The sequence below is a fragment of the Gavia stellata genome, chromosome 2, assembly GCF_030936135.1.
Source record: "Gavia stellata isolate bGavSte3 chromosome 2, bGavSte3.hap2, whole genome shotgun sequence".
Lineage (NCBI taxonomy): Eukaryota > Metazoa > Chordata > Aves > Gaviiformes > Gaviidae > Gavia > Gavia stellata.
The window spans coordinates 88328811-88351526 of NC_082595.1; the positions used below are offsets into that span (position 1 = coordinate 88328811).

The following is a 22716-nucleotide window of genomic DNA, read 5'->3' on the forward strand; positions in this document are numbered from 1 at the left end:
ATTATCAACCATTGCTGTCTAATTTTAGGTGATTTCTCTGTTACGATAAATCAGAAAGTGGTAGATGGTAAAATCTAAGATATCCAACAAAATGAAAGTCTCCATAAGTGAAAGCAAAGGATTACTATGTTTAAGGCGCTGTGAATATGCTTTCAAATGACCTGTGTTGCAAATAAATACGGAGTTTAGCTTCAGAAAGAGTATTGAAAAGGCTGGGTAAATAGATATTTAAATATGAGCTTATTTAACAACCTTTAATTGATTATTCATATATTGTCAAAATTGGTGCCATTTCTCTACTACATTTTACAGTCCTGCTGTGGTGTAGCCTTTTGCCACTGTCTGATAATGAATATTAATGTTATGTTTTAGCATATAGATTATGATGTTTTGAATACTTTCTGAAAAAAAATATATATAACATGTGCATAGTTTAAATAGTGAGTTAAAACCTTCAGCATGTTATCTAATGAATAAATTGCATTATGGATTTTGATCATGTGCATTTGTCAGAGTTCTGCTCTCTAGGAAGATACAGGTCATGTATGAGGAAGGACTTTCTTTCAGTTTTAATTTAATAAATAAATCTTACTGCACAGTGCTCCAGATTGATCTGTGCTAGGAAGTCCACACAGGTTGTTAATGTCTGTCATAATGGTGAAGATAGACTCTTGAGGAGGAAATCTTAGAATATGGATATGCTTGGCTATCCCATTGTATATATTTTTGCTTTTAAAATACTAAGACTAAACAGATTCCTTTCTGAACACTGTCATTTTTTTTTTATTCAAACCTGGGAAGGACTTGAGTGAAGAAAAATGAGATAAAGCATGCTATCTGAGAACACTAATGTTAGGTCACAGGATCACAGAATCACAGAATCACTAAGGTTGGAAAATACCTATAAGATCATCAAGTCCAACCATCAACCCAACCACCATGACCATTAAACCATGTCCCACATTGCCATGTCCACACGTTCCTTGAACACCTCCAGTGATAGTGACTCCATCACTTCCCTGGGCAGCCTGTTCCAGTGTCTCAACACTCTCTCAGTAAAGAAATTTTTCCTAATATCCAACCTGAACCTCCCCTGGTGCAGCTTGAGGCCATTTGCTCTTGTCCTGTCAATATAAAAAATCCAATATAAAAAATCCATTACCTTCAGTGCTTCTGTGTAGTATGGTTTATAATTGTTCTCAATACACACTGAACATCAAATTATTTCATGAATCAAGCATCTTGATAATGAAAGGTGCTGTGACACTGGTGATTCTACGAGCTTCCTCCAGGAAGTGAGTGCAGATTCTCAGTGCTATTGACAGTAGACCTCAGTAACACTAGAGAAAAATATGAGTCTTTTACTGAAAACTTGGCAATTAATTTAAAGCTTGATGGATATATGTAACCTTTGCATATGATAGTTTTGGTCAGCTAGAACTGTCATAATCCAAAGATTAAACTATTTTAGTTACTGTTAGGAACCTTCAAAGGATAATTCTTAGGCCCATACTAGAAGCAGTAAAGTCTGTGCAGATGAAGTTGTGTGGCTACCTCAATATGCTTCAATTAAAGTTTTAGAAAAGCACATAAATAATGTAGTTGAAGGGTTGATCTTGACAAATGGTGAAATCCTGTGAAATATTACATTATTGAACATGGCTGTCATTCTCAGATCACTCATCTTTTACTGTTGTTTAGGAGGTTGTGGTAAAATGCGTGCCTGTTTCAGGATGCCAAGTCCCATTTTTTCTGGGATTCTTGACAGATGTAGTGGTAAGAAGAGACAGAAACCCATCATATTGTAGGAGATCTTCATTACACAGATAAAAGGCTGATTTACTGCAATACAACTTCAACAGTTAGCCAGTGACAATTGTCAAGTATATGGCAGACCTAGATTTGCTGTAATGTGTTTTCCTTCGGAATGTAGTTTATCAGAAATCATAGTGACTTTGAATAATGTATTTTTCTTCTGGATAGCACACCCACTCATAAAAAGAAATACTGAGTTTTGGATTGTATAAATATTGCTGCAGATCTTATGATGAAACTACTTCGTATTTCAGTGTTTTGTAAAAATGTTTTGATTTGAAAATAACAGAAAGAGAGAGTCTTGCTTAAAATGCAGGTATTCCCTTGTGTCAAAGCATGTAACAAATTTTTATTTGTTTGACTTGTCTTGCAAAATTACCTGTATTAACCTACCATGACTACAGCAGCAAAAAGGGGAAAATTTGCTGAGAGAGAGGTAGCATTTTTAATAGTGGTATAAAACATACAATAGCACATAGCAATATATGCTGTAGCATATAATGCATCATTGTTGCCAACTGTTTGGAATGTAAGTTAGTGTCTTTATTTTATTCCAATTAATCCAATATCTTAAAATAATTTTCTTTAGTTTATTTTATATGTATACATTCTTCTGTATGTGAACCAAACACTGACTTTCTTTTCAGTGTGAATGAGCACATCCAAATAAATACTCTATTCTATTAAGGCAGCTGAAACAGCACAAAAGAAGTTGGGTATCATATTGCTTGCTTCTAGCTTTGGTACCTACTCACTCAGCAACCTTAACTAGTTCCCGTAATGCACAGAAATCTTAGATCTCTTATCTGCAACATTGGTAGAACATTCACCTAACTCATCATTCATTAGAGTCTTATGTGGTTTTTGTTACCTCGTTAATATTTATAGAAGATTTGGGGATTTTTCTCATAAAAGGATGGTGTAAGTGAAAGTGTTCTCTTTTCATTTTTTTAGCTATATGTTTTTTGGCCTTTTCCTATATCATTTGGGTTGTCACTTAAGTGTAATTATGATCATTTAAATGCCAGTGTGACTAAGTGTTTGAGTAATGAATTAAGGGTGTGCATGCAGTAATTGAACTTACATGGTATAATGGGGCTTAATTAGCATTGATATATTGATATAATGCTTTACAACACTCTGAGGATGTGCATGTATTGAGTAATTAATCCTTTCAACATGCAGGTTAGTGAGCTTAGTATGGTTATGTTTATTCTGCAGATGGGTAGAGTAAGGAAAGAGATAAGTATGGGGTGAAAGAGTTTTTCCATGAAACGTGGTTTCTGAAACGATACCTGAAGTACATGTGAGCTTTTCAGAGCACCATTTCTTTTATGAACATATTTATCTTTTGTGCTTTGTTCATGACATATTTCAGCTTCCTGCACTTATTTGTTCTGCTCTAAAGGAAATTAAACAATTTTAATTTGTACTTCTTCAATGAAAGGAATGACATGCCATTAATAACTTTCAAATGAGATTGAGAAAAAAACCAATTCCATTTTCCTCCTCCCCAACACACACTTCTGCTTTTTCTAGGTGGAGGAGTATCATCTTTAAACTGATAACTAGTTAAGACAATCTCTTCCAAATAACTAATACTTACAAATGGTAGTAACTTTCTACAATAAAAAAGAAAAGAAGTATGTCCATTCATATCAGCCTGATGTCACTGCCTATTCATAATTTCCTGCATATTTTCTGTTTCTATTAACAAAGATTTACTTAATTTATTTTCTAGAACCTTGAGTAATTTGAAAATAAGCAGAAAATCAAACTTTTTAAATATACTTTAGACTTTAATTTACTATCAGAGACCAGTTAATTATTGGGTTCTTTTAAATTGCTATTTTATCAACTAAAAGGAAAACTGTACATATAGTGCCTTCTACTGCCTGGATTCATAATGATGTTGTATGAATATTTTTGCAATATTTACAAAAAAGAATTAAATACGAATGCCTTTTATTTGATCCAGAGTTTTGGGAGAAACAGCAAGATTTATAGGATATTTTGTTTGAAAATAGATCTGTAAAGAACTTCACTGAAAGACTGTTAAAGCAAGAACTGAGTTTGAAATCAGCTTTGAAAATTATGATGTCTGTTATAAACTGAAATCTTTTGTGAAAGTATATTCCATAGCCTAATTTCACCCTGTTTGTATAAGAAATACTGTTTTAAAAAATAATAATAAACCCAATTATTTAATTACAATTGTTTGACAAGTGTTTATTACTTCGTTCTGCAGATGTTAACTGCAGCATTTTTCCTTCTTTCTTTTGACAGTATTACCTAGTCATACTTGTGGCAACCCAGGAGAAATACCTAAAGGAGTACTTCATGGAACAAGATTCAACATTGGAGATAAAATCCGATATAGCTGTATCTCTGGTTACATCCTAGAAGGCCATGCCATGTTGACATGTATTGTGAGTCCTGGAAATGGTGCATCATGGGATTTTCCAGTTCCTTTTTGCAGAGGTAAAAATGAAGACATGAAATATCTTTAAAATATTAAGACAATATTAAAACAGCAAATTAAATAAACTTATTCTGAGTTTTCTTTTTTTTTAACCTTCTAAATGTAAATGTACTAATGTACTATCTAAAAATCTACACTACTTAAAAATGTAATCATAATTCAGAAGCAATGTCTCTCCAGAGTTTACTTTCAGAGGTAGATGTTATCTACTGATCTTTTTTCCTTTTCATTTACATGAGGAATAGCTATAGCAATTTGACAACAGGACCTGGCAAATGTTTTTGCAAGTTTCTGCTTTTGGAAACTTTCTGCCAGGAAGGAGAAGCTTGAAATCTTCAAACATATCATCTTTGAAGGGGACCTATGGTCATCCAATCCCTTTGAGTCCAAGTCCTGCTCAAAGCATGGATAACTTTAAAGTTAGGTCAGGTTGCTCAGGGCTTTGCCCAGTTGAAATGTTAACATCTCCATGGATGTAGATTCTAAAGCCTTTCTGGAAACCTGTTCTAGTGCCTAGCTGCCCTCATTCTCATGTCCAATTTTAATTCTCTTTTTACAGATTATGTCCCTTTCCTCTTCTCCTGTTGTAGACCTATGAAAAGATTCTGGCTCTATCTTTCCTAAACTAAACACTGCATTTAGATTTTCCATAGCCTCCTCTTGTCCAGGCTGAAAAATCCATTTCCCTCATTCTCTAGTCTCATACATCATGTTCTTCAGCATCTTAACCATTTTAGTGGCCCTTCTCCCAAGTGATGAGTGACAGGACAAGAGGAAATGGCCTCAAGTTGCGCCAGGGGAGGTTTAGGCTGGATATTAGGAAAAATTCCTTTACTGAGAGAGTGGTGACACACTGGAATAAGCTGGCCAGGGAAGTGGTGGAGTCACCATCACTGGAGATGTTCAAGGAATGTGTGGACAAGGCATTGTGGGACATGGTTTAATGGGCATGGTGGTGTTAGTTGATGGTCGGACTTGATGATCTTACAGGTCTTTTCCAACCTTAGTGATTCTGTGATTCTGTGATTCTCTGGACTTGTTCTAGTCTGTTAGTGTCAGTGCCTCTTTCATACTGGGGGACCCAAGGGTGGACACAGCATTCTGGATGGGGCTTCCTGAGTGTCAAGTAGATGAACTCTCTTTAACTTTCTTTCTTTAGCTGCTGGCTATGTTCTTGCTCGTGCAACCCAATATGAGGTAAGCCTTTAATGCTGCAAAAGTGCACCACTGGCTCAGCTTGTGTTTCACCAGGACCTCAGGTCATTTTGTCAAGAGCTGCCACCTAGCAAATATTTTTTGCATGGGATGATCCTGTTCCAGGTATAGGACTTTGCCTTTCTGTTTTGGAATTTCATGAGATTCCTGTCATTCTTCCAGCTTGTCAAAGCCTCTCTAAATGGCAGTCCTGCCCTTCAGGGTGCCATCTGCAAACCTTGTCAGGGTGCATTCAATCCCATACTCCAGACTCATGGTGAAGGTATACAAATTCAGCCCGTTTGAATCCCTGGGGAATGCTGCAAGTCACTGACCACTAGCTTGACTTTAAACAATTGGTGTCTGCTGTCTAAGCCTGATGGCCCAGACAGTTTTTCACTCACATAACAGTCTACCCATCCAGTCCTTATGCCCTCAATTTGACTACAAGGATATAGTGGAGAACTGTGTTGTCAAAACTTTAACATCAAGCTAAATCCTTTCATCAGAGAAAGCTGTCAGGTAGCCAAGGATGATTTGCATTGGTAAAAGCTGGCTGTTCCTGTTCATGTTTTTGTCCTTTGCATGCTTGGGAATGGTTTTCATAAACACTTTCACCATAATCTTCTGGAGGTCTGAAGTGAACTTGACAGATACACAGTTGCTGGGATCCTTACTTTCTTGAAAATGAGAAATGAAAAATTCTCTTTTTTCCAGTCATTGGGAATCACCCTTGATTGTCAGATGATACAGAGCAGCCTCACACTGTGGCACACCAAGAACCCTTAGGTGCATACTATTAAGTATCATGAACTTGCACATATCCTATTTACTTCTACAGTTCCTTGTATTGTTCCTCCTGTGCTGTGGCTACTACTTTTCTTCCCAAATCTTCTCCATTTTATTGAGAATTGGGAGGCCTGAGGGCAGCCTTTGATAATGAAGAGAGCAAAGGGGACACTGAGTGCCTCAGCCTTTTCCATGTCTTCATCACAAGGTCACTTACGCCATGAGCAGCAGGCCACCATGTCCTTCATTTTTCTTTTGTTGTTGATAGAAGGATTTCTAGAATGACTGTTCTTCACATTCCTCACCTGTTTCATTCCATCTGAGCTTCAGCCTTCCTCCTCCTATCCCTGCATTCCTGAGCAGCATTTCTATATTCTTTTCAAGTAGCTTGTCCCTGCTTTCACATTTTCTACACTGTTTTGGGGTTTTTTTTCCATTTCAGTTAAAACACCTCAGTCAGGAATTTCCTGTTCAGCTCCAGCAGCCTCCTGCTATGTCTACTCATTTATGTACATAAATAGATGCATCATTCTTGAGCTTTGAGGAAGCTGCCCTTGACGTCAAACAAGCTCTCCTGGGACCCTTAGCCCTTCAAGACATCAGGCCATGAAAGCCTGTCTTCCACTTCACAAATAAGTTGAAATCTGCTCTGCTGAAGTCCAAGGAGTTTATTCTAGTACTTGCCTTCCTCACTTCCCTCCGGATCTTCAGCTCATGGTTATTGTAACCACAGCTGTCGTTGAATATCACTTGTTTGAATGGTTCTTTGTTCCTACACCTAGTTGACCTGTCCAGTGCCTGCATTAAAAAAATTCTTCCCAATGAACTCTGAAATCTAGTGGATTGTTTGTCCTCTGCTACGCTGCCATACACACAGATGTTGGGATGGTTAAAGTCTCCCATGAGAACCAGAGCCTGTGGTTGGGAAACTTCTAGTTGTTTGAAGGTTTTGACAACTTCTTGATCAGGTGGTCTGTAGCAGATATTCACAATAATGACCTCCCTTCAGGCTTCTTCTTCTCATTCTAGCCAGCAGGAGCTCAATGAGGTCGTTGCCTCTTGTGCAGCACAGCTCTGTTCATTTAAGATCCTACTTTGTGTAGGGTGCAGCCTCTCTTTATCTTCCTGCTTTTCCTAAGAGCCTGTGTCTATCCATTGCAGTCCTCCAGTCAGGTGAGCTGTCCCACTAAGTCTGTAATCTTGATGACACTGCAGTTCTATGATTGTACATGCACTTCCAGTTTGTCCAGTTTGCTTCCCATGCAGCACATTTTTGTGTACAGGCACTTCAGCTGGGCTTCCAGTCATGTTGCTTTCTGAGGGGGAAAGAGAAAAACATTCATTGCCCTGTCCCATGTGTTCTTCCCTGGGCCTGTCCTCCTGCTTCTTTTGGCCCGCATCCCTGACAAACAGTTTAGAGCTCTCCTCACTTGGTCAGCAAACCTGTTGCCCTGTTCAGCCAGGCAGGTCCCATGTCTCCCCTGCTCCCCTCGTTCCTTGAAGAGTGTCCTGTGGTCAGAGAAGTCAAAACCCTTTTTCCCAGCACCAGCTGCTTAGTCAAGTATTGTTTTGCAGGAATCTGATGCTCCTGCCTGAGCTTTTCCCCTTGCATTAAGGAGAAAACCTCTGGTCTCCTGTGCTTTTCACCCTAAAGCCCTGTGGACACCCTTTACTGCTCGAATTCTCCCTTGACAGTATTATTGGCACCCATGTGGATGAGCAACAAAGGGTAGTTGTTGTCTTCTGTAGTAATTTGTAAAGGTTTCTTGTGACTGAAGGGTCTTATAATGTAATTCCTCACAGCAAAGAAATATTTTATAAATCTATGTGCTCCAGAACAAATGCAAGAGTTAATCAAAAAACCAACAGAGATTTGGGTCATGTCTGTTGTTCGTGTTTGATTTCAATCAGTACACAAAGAAGATTTTTTTTAGCAGTGCTTTCAAAACAGGAAGAAACCAAAAATTTACTAACCTTTCAGTTGTCTCATCTTAGATGGGTTTTTTGTCCTTGTAATAAGAGGTAGTAAACAGGTTTCAGAAAAATATATGTCGTAAGTTCATGGTGTCATCAATGTCTACTAAATATTTGTTCTGTTTGTGCAGATACTCCCTGTTTTGGCAGTGTTCACTGCATACAAATATCTCTAATAGGACTGAAATTTTGTTCATCATTTGTAACTCTGTGAATTTAATCTATTAATAAAAACTCAAGCGGAGTCCTAAACCCCATGTAGAACTTACGTGAAATCCAAAGAATTCTGTGTACCTTCTGTCAAGAAAGAAGAAGCATAACAGAAAAGTTTTTTAACGGTTAATAATTTCTGTGAGCTGAGCCATTGCCTCAGTGGATTTTTAGAGTTCACATATGTGGAATGTGGAGTTGATGAGGGATTTTAGACATTCGTTATTTTATTTCATTTTATCTGTCTGGAACATGTGCCATGAGGTAGTCCTTTCCATTCACTATGTTTTCAAGCAAGAAATGTTCCATTATTGTTTCTCTAAGAACCTTGGTCTTTTCCATGAAAGCACCTTTTGTCATAGTTTTGTGCCCAGATGGTATTCTTTGTTGTCATCGTAAACTAATTTCATCGCATCTATGCAAGATAATAGAACAGAGTTAAATAAAGCTACACAGTTTATATACTAAAAAATCATAATAACCTTGTTCTCTGTGGTTTCCATAGCTTTGCTGATGCTGGCAAATTACTATTTTCTGCAATTTTGTTGCTTAATATTTTCAGAAGCATTAAGAGGCTGTTGTCTAGTAATTTATACATTGTCTAACTGTACAAATGCTGTTTCTGCTAGAAAAATTCCTAGTGAATTACTAAGCCTCCAGGAAGATGTAGACAGCATTGACTCTTGTATCTGCCATTTTGTTTCTCTGGCTGCTACTCAGCCAGATGTTCTCTCTTTAAAGTATAGCCATGGGGAGGGTGGTGGAGCTGAACTGTACTGCAGATTCACTGATGGCTTAGAATGAACTCTCAACAGAAATCGAAGGCGCAGTCAATGGCATTTTTAGAAAGGTTAGACAATTTGACTGTCAAGACATTTGCTTTATCTTTTTGTTTCTGTTTTCTTTCAATAAACTATGATTTTTTGATGTGTAAAAATATGGCAACTTCCAAACTGAAAAACATAGAAAACAGTCCCCCAAAATAGAAAACAGCCCCCAAAGAAGAGTTCAAAGGCAAATTCTGTCAAGATGAGGTATTTATTAAAACTTACTCCTGTTTTTCCATATGGTAAGTAAGAGCAACCATGGACTGTTCTGCTATTCGAAGCTAACCAAGAAGTTTACCATGAGTTTCTGCAAAAAATTGTATAGGTGACTTATAAAAATTGACATGGAGAATCAGTTGTCCACCTAAATTCTGTTCTTCTGGGTTTTGTCCTGAGAATTAAAAAGGTCTTTGTTGTCTCAATGCTGGCTATCCTAATAGTGTCACCCAAAAAATTTGCCTTTATCTTGAGGTTGAAATATTGTGCAGTACAAGTCTGAAACATTTTGAAAGTTAATTTCATTCTCTGTAGTAACTTCACTAATACCTGATTTATGATATGTGACTACTTCTAAATGAACTTTGTATAATTAGGTTCTCAATTCTCAGTAATTTTAAGAATCCCTAGTTGATTATAGTTCCACGAGTCTAGATTTTTATGAAGCTAACATTACAAATACAAATTGGATTAGTGATATTACAATGGTAAGCTTTTTCTCACAAAGAAAATAGCTATGAGGGAAAGAACATGTAATATGTTACCATTAAAGAGACAACCAATTATTGGAGGGAAAATAAAGAATAAATAAAGAAGACAAGCGAGTAAAAGAGATTGTATGTCAGAAAGGTCCAAAAGGAACAAGTACTAATCAATCAGGTTCCAGATTTAAGAACTATTATTGGAGAAATACTTTGGTGAAGAATATATTAATGAAGAAGGCATTCTTAGAATAGATAAATGGAGAAAGGAAGAAGAGTTTGATTCACTATAGAATAAGATAAACTAAATACAGAGATTCAGAGCTGATATTTCAAAAATATGTAGCAAAGACAAATTGATGTTTTTGGTGTTATCCATACTTTCTGAGGTAGCAAGGAATTCTCTGATGTAATTTCGTCTCAGCCTCTGAGGTTCAGACAAATATGATTTTATGTTTAAGGAGGAGAAAAAGATGTCCTGATCGCATCATTTATCCATGTTTATAAAAAAATATAGAAAAAGTAAAGGGAAAGAAAAAGAAAATTTCCCAACAATTCTGCTTATTGATGTTGCATTATATGATAAAGTGACACTATTTCCCCAAATCTAATAGAGTGACACGGAAGATTCCTGCCTGAGCAATTTTGTTCACTTTCAGAATAGTCTGAATCAGTGCAATGTTTACATTGAGATGAAATTTGAATGAAACTCATTGTGACTGGTCAAATAAGAAGTCAGAGAAGTGTTTCAGAAAAAGCAGATAGGATATACTGTATAATTTCTTACAAATTAGTGTGGGACTGATGAGATCACACCTAACAGCTACAAGTATTCTTTCTTATATATGTGTATGTGTGTATATGTATATTTACACATACATATATTTATGTTTATATATCCTTGTTCTAACGTGTGTCAGTAGGTATGGAGGGACCCGATAAAAAAACACAAAGAAAGGCCAGGTCAAACAAGGATCTGTGCAATAAGGTGCCTGGAAGACAGGAAAAAAATGAGATGAACGGTGCAATGAAAACATAGTGAAGGTACCCAGAATGGTATAGCAAAGTCAAAGAATGGAAAAGAGAACTTCAGTCTGACTATTAAGAACATGAGCAAAGCTAACATCAGAGGAAGATACAATAATTTACTAAAAATTAAAAGAAAATCTCAGGGGCAGTCATAAAAAGATGAAGGATTTCATAACTGCATGTAGACTGCTGGGAATAACTGGATTAACTTTCCTAATTATTAAAAAAATACATGTGATATCTGCGACAGTCATTAATTTGTCCTCAAAAAATTCAGCCTTTTCTCTTTTTGCTTCAAAATTAGGGCTTTCCTATTAATTTGTTGTAGACTGTTACTTTAAGGGATCATTATCAGTGTTAGAATAAAAATATATTCTCAAGTGAAGGATTATCATATCACTGGAAAACAGTTTAGGATACTTAATTGAGAAATAAGAGTTTTTACAAGATATCCAGAAGACTGATCTTTTATTTCTGTGGAAAGAGAGTATGAGATTACAGACTGTTGATTAATTTTTGAATGTCTTAATCTAGCTATCCTCTTTTAAGCTGAAGTTTTTGCATGAAAAAGGTGGCAGAGTTGGGGTTTTGATTTTAGGTTTGCTCAAGCATGTGCTATCAGTTGATAATGGAACTTTTCTGCCAGGTTAGCAAATAGTTTGTCCATCGCTATTTCTGTCTTACTCGAAATTTATAACTTTATTGGTCAGATTTCCTCTCCAAAATGGATGGAAAAGGAATAGGTCTTTGTAATATAACAAACTGATATGATAGAATAAATAAGAATTGTAAAAGGCTACTAAATTAAGCACAATGTTTACAAAGAAAAAACAAACCAATCTCAAGCCCCAGGGAGTACAAGACTACCCCACTAAGTCCAGTATCGTCAGGGCCAATGACTACGGGACAATCCCACTAGACACTGGGGTCCGCTTAGATCGAGCTCACTGAACCATCAAACCTAAAATGTTCAAAGTAGTGCTACAGCTGCAACGGGTACCCACAGGTGCCTAAACAAATTGCAACAATTTCTGCATTTCTATTTTGTACAGACTATTAACTTGAAGTGAGAAATTTGATGTTTTAATATACATAAAAGAGATACTGTTTTCTTAAACCACAATAATTTCTGAGATTTTAACAAAATAAATCCCATTCTACTTAAATCACAATCAAAATTATTTTGAAGTGTCCTTTTAAAACCCTGGAGAGAGAAAGAAAATTCATCTGAGATGCATGGTCTAATGAGTATTTAATTTATGTGAAGTTGATCAACAGCAAGAGAAACGGAGGCAAACTGATTACAGCACTTATCTGGGACGCACTACACCTGGATTCAAGTGATGATAGGAAAAAAATCCCCAACCTTCTGACAGGTTTCCATTTTTTAAAACACAGAAAAGAAGAACAGGTGTTGGCTTTTACCTGTTCAAAATAAAGTCTATAAAAAACTAAAATATTAAAGAAGATTAGCATGTAGAGGTGAATATTTTGATGGTTAAAGATCTGGCTGCCAGTTGGAACCAGATTAGATCAATGAATTGTCTGATGAATGTGTAATGCTACACCATTGTACCCCTTAGTGATGTTTTTGGTCTTTATGAATCTGGCAGTTTAGCAGCTTGACAGTTGGCACTGACATACTAAAATTTATTTTTAAACTTGGCGTTGATATACTGTGGCTTGTTTTTAGGTTTTTGTCAGTAAGACATTTTAAAATGGCAATTTTAAAGTTTTATTTCATTTAACTAACTCCTCATTTTAACCATTTCCAAAATATCCAAAGCATGTATCTGTGAAAGTAATCATTCATGATTACCTCATAGATGTGTTTTCTGTACTGAAGAATTTTATTAAATCACAGAATCACAGAATCACAGAATGATAAGGGTTGGAAGGGACCTCTGGAGATCATCTAGTCGAACCCCCCCGCCAGAGCAGGTTCACCTAGAGCAGGTTGCACAGGAATGCGTCCAGGCGAGTTGTGAATATCCCCAGAGAAGGAGACTCCACAACCTCTCTGGGCAGCTTGTTCCAGTGCTCTGCCACCCTCAAAGTAAAGAAGTTCCTCCTCATGTTTAGGTGGAACTTCCTGTGACCAAGTTTGTGCCCATTACCTCTTGTCCTATCACTGGGCACCACTGAAAAAAGACTGGCCCTATCCTCCTGGCACCCACCCCTTAGCTATTTAGAAGCATTAATAAGATCCCCCCTGAATCTTCTCTTCTCCAGACTAAAAAGACCCAAGTCCCTCAGCCTTTCCTCATAAGAAAGATGTCCCAGTCCCCTAATCACCTTTGTAGCCCTTTGCTGTAGCCTCCCCAGCAGTTCCCTGTCCTTCTTGAACCAGCCCAAAACTGGACACAGTACTGTAGATGCAGCCCCACCAGGGCAGAGGGGGAGGATAGCCACCCTCGACCTGCTAGCCACACTCTTCTTGATGCACCCCAGGATGCCATTGGCCTTCTTGGCCCCAAGGGCCCATGGCTGGCTCATGGTCATTGTTTTGTCCACCAGGACTCCCAGGTCCCTTTCCACACAGCTACTTTCCAGCAGGTCAGCCCCTAACCTGTACTGATGCATGGGGTTATTCCTCCGCAGGTGCAGTACCCTGCACTTGCCTTTGTTGAATTTCATGAGGTTCCTCTCTGCCCAACTCTCCAGACTGTCCAGGTCACGCTGAACGGCAGCACAGCCTTCCAGCGTGTCAGCCACCAGTACAATGAGGTACAATTATCTACTTTTTCACAAATGAGCTACCGAAAAATGCCATTAATAAGTAATTTAATAAATCATAGAATCATAGAATAGCTTAAGTTGGAAGGGGCCCATAAGGATCATAGGGTCCAACTCCCTCCTCCACACAGGATTGCCTAAAACTATACCATACAACTAAGAGTGTATGAACTTGAGTGTATGAACGCTCCTTGAACTCTGACAGGCTTGGTGCCATGACCACTTCCCTGGGGAGCTTCTTTCAGTGATAGGCCACCATCTCAATGAAGAACCTTTTCCTAATGTCTAATCTGAACTTCCTCTGACACAGCTTCATTCCATTTCCTCATGTTCTGTTGCTGGTCACCAGAGAGAGAAGATCAGCACCTCCCCCTCTGCTGCCCCCCTTGAGGAAGTTGTAGACAGCGGTGTGGTCACCCCTCAGCCTTCTCTTCTCCAAGCTGAACGAGCCAAGTGACCTCAGCCACTCCTCCTAAGTCTTGCCCTCAAGAACTTTCACATCTTGGTCAGTCTCCTCTAGACACACTCTAATAGTTTGATGTCCTTCTTATACTGAGGCAGCTAAAACTGCACACAGTACTCGAGGTGGGGCCATATCAGTGCAGTGTAGAGTGGGAGGGTGACCTCCCTTGACCGGCTAGCTATGCTGTGCTTGATGCACCCCAGGACACGGTTGGCCCTTTTGGCTGCCGGGGCACAGTGTTGACTCATGCTCAACTTGCCATCAACCCAGACCCCCAGATCTCTCTCCATGGGGCTGCTCTCCAGCCTCAATAAATATATAACTGTTTCAGTGATATTATTAATAAGGCATGCAAAATACTGTATGCCCATGGTTCATTTAGAACCCTCTAAAGCTTCAATTTTCTTTAATTGATAAGACTTACAAAATGTGACTCAAAGTGACAATCTGTCATTTGATGATGATTTATAAAATATCACTCAAGTTTTTAATTGCATCTATTCTGTTGCTAGTGATAAAGAGGTAAGAAAATGACTATTATTTATTTATTACTATGCATTTTGTACTTTAACTCACAGCTATGTTTTTATCAGTTATGTTACAATAACTGATAAAACAATAACTACAACAACAATGTACTAAAATAATCTTTCAAAATGAGGACTTTCAGTATAAACTAAAGTTGAATAGCCAATTCTGATCATTTAAATTCAGATTCTAAATTAATTTTGAAAGGTTAGGCAGGTTTTAAATGTGGTTTTTTTGTTATTGTGCAATAAACATTTTTCACTTGCATAAACATTTTAATAGTTTTTGTTTAAAAAAGGCACATAGAATACAGAACATTGTACTCTGGAAGTCATTTGTGTGGGAAGGAGAGGAAAGTCCGGTAAAAATGATTGAATGTTCAAAAGATACCTAAACGAATTTAAACAATAAGGAAGTTTTCTAAGGTACTGTTTCTGTTCTTATCCCATCCTTGGATATCTGCTTAGCAGGGCTTGCATCTCACTTTTAACAAGATCTCATTTATGCAAAACACAGCTTACCAAAATTGTCAGATTGTTATTTTTGGTGAAATGGCTCTTTCTAGTTTGAAGAATAATGTAAGATTTTTCATTGATCGCCATGATTCCTCAGTGATTCTTTTGATTTTTACATACATTAACTTGATGGATATGTTTATCTGTTTTATCTAAGCTACACATCTATACAGTGTATATGCTTTTTGTCAAGTGGTGCCAGCCATATGTATTTACATGTGTACTTTACATAAGATACATATTCTCTAAATTCAGAAAGCTTAATTCCTGACTACTGAGAGATCCAAATGTTTGTAGCTTTGTACTTCAAGTAGTCATTTATGCTGCTACAAACAGCACTTTGTGCAGTTGCTTACAACTTGAAAATAACCATGAGTGTTTGGAATTAATTACTTGCACATTTTAAAATGCAATTTGTTAATCATTTAGAGTTTGAATTCATGAAGCCTGAAGCACTATCTGCTATCAAATTACTGCAAGTGCAGTAATGCATTAAGATTCCTGAGCACTGTTCTAGCTCTCTCAAAAGCATAACATAGAGAAGGTTGTGGCCAAGAAGGATGATCAGTCCAAGGAGGTCAACTAGTTCTGGGGCCAGCTGGTGAAACACATGGACAGTTTATGTCTCCTACCTGCTGAGCGATGTGGTTGCATCCTGTCTGCCTGTGCTCACTCTTAGGCAATTCGTTACGTTTTAGCATTCAACACTCTGGTTGCCTTAGCCTGGTTGCCACCTATGATGAAGGAAGTCCCCAAACCACAGGCTCCTAGGACATGGGAAATACATCAGAGGAAAGATCATTCTGTGCAGCTGCTTTTGCCATGGTCTTTCCCTAACACCTCTGCATCTGTCAGAGATTAAAAACTGACTCTCTGGTCAAAGTAAGTTTCTGTGTTCTTACCTGACTAATGTTCCCTTTCCATTTCTGAGCTAACTTGGTTTCTTGCAAACCTCTTAAAAATAGTGTTATGAATAGATTAAAAGCTATGCATCCCTCTGGGCAGATTTTTGTAGTAGCCTGAGTTCCTTTGGCTTTCATTGGTAATCCACAGCATGTAAATTTAGATTTTTGCATGTGATTGCCAGAAATAATCAACAACATAAGCCTTCCTTGTCAGCTGTAAAATTCAGAGCTTCAGAACTCAAAGCTTATTCAAGGGCTCTACAGCAGAAACACTGAGTAACATTGTAATTACCACTAGCATGTTACTTAATGTCACAGTGGGAGATGGTGTCATTGAGAATGTTGTCATAAAAAAATTTACCAGCAAGCAGCTAGTACCAAAGAGTAATGGCTGACTTAGGATTTTGCACATCTTGCTGGTTACCCTGGATGGGAGAAGCCTGCTTGCTGGCTTTCAAGAATACAGGTAGAACCTGTATGCTTTATTAACTGGAACTCATACTATTACATATTGATTCTTTAAAAAAAAAAAAAAAAAAAAAAAAAAATCCCACAGTGTTATGACAAAATATGAACAAGTAGAATTCCTGAAAGAAAGAGAGGGTGGAAATCATCAGGTTTTGGTTTTTGATGGTTCATTCAAACTCTAATACTGATGGTGACAACAGTGGAAATCAATAACTCAGTGTTAGTTTCTGTACTGAATTATTGGCATAGGATGTATCAAGTTAATTTGTTTTTCTTTGCTGGGTTATATGATGATCTGAAGTGAACTGCTTGAAAGCTATACAGTTTAAAAAAAAAGGAAAAAAGGGTCATTCTAGATATTATTGGATAAGAAACCTTGATTCTCCTTTCTGATTTATTATAGATTTACAATAGTTTTTAAATTATTGTAATCTTTGCATGTATTATGCACCAGGGATTTTGACTCTGATCCTCAGCTTTATCCACGAGTTCTTTAATTTTCCCTTTCCCCTCTCCTTTCCCCTTTCACCCCTCTGAGGCACAATGGCCCTTTCAATATGCACTATATAAAAAGCCAGGAATTGAGGGAGGAATCACAGAAATGGCCTGATTTCACCAAGAAAAAGAAATCTTTTAGGAGCGTAGATCTATTCCACCCCTAAATCTCATTCCTTTAAAAAGGAACACATAAATATCAGGGTCCAGAAAGTAAGATATGAAATTTATCAAAAAGACCTGCCTTCCTCTGAGAAATTTGTGTACCAAAAAATCATGAAACTCAATAAGGATTTGGTAGCCAAGGTTAGGTTACATTTCTTTATGTCAAAATTTACTTTGCATACGGAAGAGTAAAGATAACTACCCTTCAGCAGCTTTCTCTCCTCTTTTTAGTCAAATTAATGGTCCATACCATACTTAAATATTAATGAAATTATTCTGTTTCTCCCAATTCTTCCTTTTCCTTCAGTCCCTTATTAGTTATTTATCCTCTTTTAACAGTCTCCTTTTTTTAATGTCCAGCCACAGTATTCCTCTTCCTTTGATTCAAATGAATCCTTTTTCTTTCAAATCTTCCTTTAAAACTCACTTTCACTGACAGGCTTTCAACTGTGATTGAGAAAAGCAGCTCCACTCCTTCCCCTCTCTGTTGTCTTAATTCACTATTCAGTTATTATCCTAATTAGACTGTAAGTTTCTTGTGTCATGCACCTTGCCAAGCTATTTGTTTTTAAATCTCCACATGCATTTATAGTATGCAAATAATACCTAATGATAATAGCAGTAAGTAAAGATGATGAAACAGATAAAAATGAAATGCTCTCCTGTTCATTCACCTACGCAGAGATACTTTTAATTACTAGTGCTGTAGCTTTCATAGCCACATTATAACACACCAATAGCCACTTGATGAATTTTTAATTTTTTATGCCAATGAATTGTATGGATGACATCTTTTGTTGGTTTTTTTTTAATTACATGTTTCAATACCCAATACTAATAATAATCAGCATATCTTTAAAGCTTTCAATGAAATCTTATGGGGCAAGGGGGAGTACAAGAAGTCTGCTAAATCCTTTAGCAAAATATTAAACAACATTTCAAGCTTAGCAGGAAATTCCTATGCTCTGTATTTTTTGAAATTTAGTTAATAACCGTTAAAAAATACATGTTATTAACTGATGATGCATGAACCTTGGAAGGTCCATCTGGCAACAAAACCTTCTGAATGTATTTGCCATCTGTAAACATCCTGATTCAGAACAAAAATCTTGAGAATGGCTAGTATGATTTTATTAATGCTTCCTAGATTAGGACAACATTTAAATCTATAAAAAATATTTTTTCTGCATTTTTTTATAACTGTGAGAAACAAGCAAACTCTTTAGAAAAGAAATGTTCAATATTTTTTAATTTATATCATAGAGAGACTAACTCTGTTTCTGTGATTCTCTGCCCAGTTCCTTCTTAGGCTTCTTCTGTGGACACTTTCACAGAGCCAAAGTACAAGTTCTCCAAATCAGTTTGTACCAGCTGTCTGTGCTAACGTCATCCTTGTTTGGCCTGGCACTAAAGTGTCACCAACAAGGAAAAACAGTCAAAAAACCCAACCCAAAAATCTCTGCAGCTTAAAGGCCAGAAAATGTTCTATTCTGTTCACCTGGATAGTATTTTGTTTCTATGTGTGCATATATTTGTGGTACTCTACATGCAGAAGGGAAGAGCTGGGTTTGCTATGGCAGAAGCAAGGATGATGTTTCGCTTGGTTAAAGTGCAGCTCCACTAGTAATTGATATTCTGTTCATCAGCTGAAGGAGCTTGTGGAGGGACACTACGTGGGACAAGTGGAACTATTTCAAGTCCTCACTTCCCTTCTGAGTATGAAAATAATGCTGATTGCACCTGGACCATATTGGCTGAACCAGGAGATACCATTGCTTTGGTGTTTACTGACTTCCAGTTGGAGGAAGGATATGACTTCTTAGAGATCAGTGGAACAGAAGCACCATCAATATGGTAAGTCAGAGATCTTGTAAAGATCTCAGTTTCTGTTTTTCTTTTTTGGTGAGTATTTTGAAAATGTATTAAAGGATATTTAAGATATTTTTCACCTGTTAGTAATGACTGTTTTATTATGCATTTTTCTTTGGTCCTTTTCACCCTCCAGAATTGAAAAAATATATAGTAGTTTGCTTCTGCTTCTTTCCAAATCTTGATCCTTCCTCTTATTTTCCTCCATCTTTGACAGTTATATTTGTAAGGTAACTTAACAGTGAGCATTTATTGCTGTTACATATTTGAACTTGGTATTAGAACATTTTCTGACGTTGTGTCTTGAATGGCTTATCATGATATTGTACTCCAACAATGAAAGTAGTGAGCAAAATTCAGCCTCACAGTAAAACAGGACTATATATAGAGAAAATAGATGCCATCTTATTCTAAACAGGCTATAATTCAGTCTTACTACATGTACTCATGTATGAAAGTGTTATTATCTTGGCTGATGTTAAAACTGTTTGCTTAGCAATATTAGGGCTTAGTAATTATAAGACTAAATCTACATTCTCTGTACTAAGTAAATGATCATAATCCTGTCTATGGGAATGGATTAAATTGCAGAACAGTTTGTATTATGATTTCTCTGCATGCTACATACACAGGTTTTTCATTTTTTTAATCTCTAAGAACGTCTTCTGCTTGACATATGCGCCATTGCTATAAAATGTAGCCTAGAAAAAAATACAGATCTGCTCACACATGACTGGTGGTTATTGTCTTCCAAATGCCTTTCTGGAGAGCTGAAGCAATTTCACTATTATTTTAATGTCATGACAGGCTAGGCAGTGCAATGTATTAAAAATTGTGAAGTTCTAGATAGCATGTGATCTGTTGAAAAAATCTATCAAATAAAAATGTGTGGAAACCATGCTTAGAAAATCTGTAAAAACTTTGTTTTGAAGATAGTTCTGGGTGTATATCACAAGATTACTCTCTAACATTTCCACATGACCAAAAATTGTGTAACGGCAGTCAGTGAAGCAGTTTGGTATCAAATTAAGTGCTCATGTGTGACTGTCTGAAGTACAATATGAGTACCTCATTTGTCTCTCTCTCATGCACAGACATGCACAACAGTCATCAATGCCAATATTTTCTTATTAGGGGTTCTAAGGACCAGAAGCTGAAGTCTTGAAGTGGAAGAGCTAATAGTCTTAGAATAGAATAGAATCATAGAATCATTTAGGTTGGAAAAGACCTGAAAGATCATCAAGTTCAGCCATTAACCTAACCCTGCTAAGTCCACCACTAAACTATGTCCCTAAGTGCCTCATCCACACATCTTTTAAAAACCTCCAGGGATGGTGACTCAACCACCACCCTGGGCATCCTGTTCCAATGTCTGACAACCCTTTCAGTGAAGAAGTTTTTCCTAATATCCAGCCTGAACCTCCCCTAATGCAACTTGAGGCCATTTCCTCTTGTCCTATCAATTCTCACTTGGGAGAAGAGACAAACTCCCACCTCTCTGCAGCCCCCTTTCAGGTAGTTGTAGAGAGAGGTAAGGTCTCCCCTGAGCTTCCTCTTCTCCAAGCTAAACAACCCCAGCTCTCTCAACTGCTCCTCATAAGACTTGTGCTCCAGACCCCCACCAGCTTTGTCGCCCTTCTCTGGACACGCTTCAGCACCTCAGTGTCTTTTTCATAGCGAGGGGCCCAAAACTGAACATAGGATTCGAGGTGCGGCCTCACCAGTGCCGAGTACAGGGGCACGATCACCTCCCTACTCCTGCTGCCCACACTGTTTCTGATACAGGCCAGGATGCCGTTGGCCTTCTTGGCCACCTGGGCACACTGCTGGCTCATATTCAGCCGACTTTCAGTCTTGCTGCAGAACATAAAAAATTGTTCATTTAATTTTGTGTATGAGGCTCTAGTAGATACCTAACAATAAATTTGCAACTTCGTTGCAATAAATTAATCTGTTACTGAAGTTGAACATACAAATATAGGAATAACTACATTTACAGACAGTCACATATACATATGTGTTCCCCAGAAGGTCTCTTATAATAGTTAATGTAGAAGAATATGAGCAGAAAGCAATGGAAACATATTCTGCATTGATCTCGCATGGTATTGATCAGCATTACATTATAATGCTAAACTGATCACTAAGCTAAGGATTTATTATATGTTCCTAGAATCATAGAATCATAGAATAGTTTGGGTTGGAAGGGACCTTTAAAGGTTATCTAGTCCAACCCACTTGCAGTGAGTAGGGACATCTTCAACTAGATCAGGTTGCTCAGAGCCCCGTCCAGCCTGACCTTGGATGTTTCCAGGGACGGGGAATCTACCATCTCTCTGGGCAACCTGTTCCAGTGTTTCACCACTCTCATCATAAAAAATTTCTTCCTTATACCTAGCCTAAATATACCCTCTTTTAGTTTAAAACCATTACCCCTTTTTCTATTGCAACAGCCCCTGTTAAAAAGTTTGTCCCCATCTTTCTTATAAGCTCCCTTTAAGTACTGAGAGGCTGCAATAATATCTCCCCGGAGCCTTCTCCAGGCTGAACAACCCCAACTCTCAGCCTTTCTTGATAGGAGAGGTGTTCCATCCCTTTTATCATATTTGTGGCCATCCTCTGCACCTGCTCCAACAGGTACATGTCTTTCCTGTGCTGAGGACCCCAGAACTGGATGCAGTACTCCAGGTGGGGTCTCACCAGAGTGGAGTAGAGGGGCAGAATCACCTCCCTCAACCTGCTGGTCACATTTCTTTTGATGCAGCCCAGGATACAGTTAGCCTTCTGGGCTGTGAGAGCACATTGCCAGTTCATGTCCAGCTTTTCATCCACCAGTACCACCAAGTCCTTCTCAACAGGGCTGCTCTCGATCCCTTCATCCCCCAGCCTGTACTGATTGTAGGGGTTGCCCTGACCCATGTTCAGGACCTTGCACGTGGCCTTGTTGAACCTCATGAGGTTCACACGGGCCTACTTCTCAAGCTTGTCCAGGTCCTTCTGGATGGCATCCCTTCCCTGAGGCATATCAGCAACACCACTCAGCTTGGTGCTGCCTGCAAACTTGCTGAGGGTGCACTCGATCTCACTATGTCATTGATGAAAATATTAAACAGTACTGGTATCACTGGTACCAATACTTACCAGTACTGGATCAGTACAGGATCACTGATAAAAATTTGGAGAAGCTATGGGAAGTTTTATAAGAAATGTTTGAAGGATTATTGGATAATTCAGAATGAAGCTACACATTCAGCTATATTTAAGCAGAACGGTTACCATAGTGACATTAGAACCATGCTAAATGTAGTGCATGCTGTAATCTGCTAAAATCAGCTGTGTGTTTAATTGTGAAGTTGTTCCATACTTAAAACTAATGGTCTGGAGGGGTATAATCTTAAAATGTGACTTTTTTTTTTTTTTTTTTAATTGCTACCCTTCTTTGTATATGGCATCATGTCAACAGCTTTATACAGTAATTTTCTGTTAGAATACATATATTCCATTAGCATGGTCTGGTAATTATAATTGTTTTTTCACTTAAAGGAATATTTGCT

The 22716-nt window shown here is 37.7% G+C and overlaps 1 protein-coding gene across 1 annotated transcript in view; it reads left to right on the forward strand.

The window, feature by feature from the left end:
• The window catches only part of CSMD1 (CUB and Sushi multiple domains 1), a 1256706-nt gene that overhangs the window by 592844 nt on the left and 641146 nt on the right, over positions 1-22716 (forward strand). The window contains exons 4-5 of the mRNA XM_059835885.1: positions 4102-4296; positions 18940-19147. Coding sequence (XP_059691868.1) covers positions 4102-4296; positions 18940-19147 — 403 coding nt within the window. The remainder of the gene's footprint in view (positions 1-4101; positions 4297-18939; positions 19148-22716) is intronic.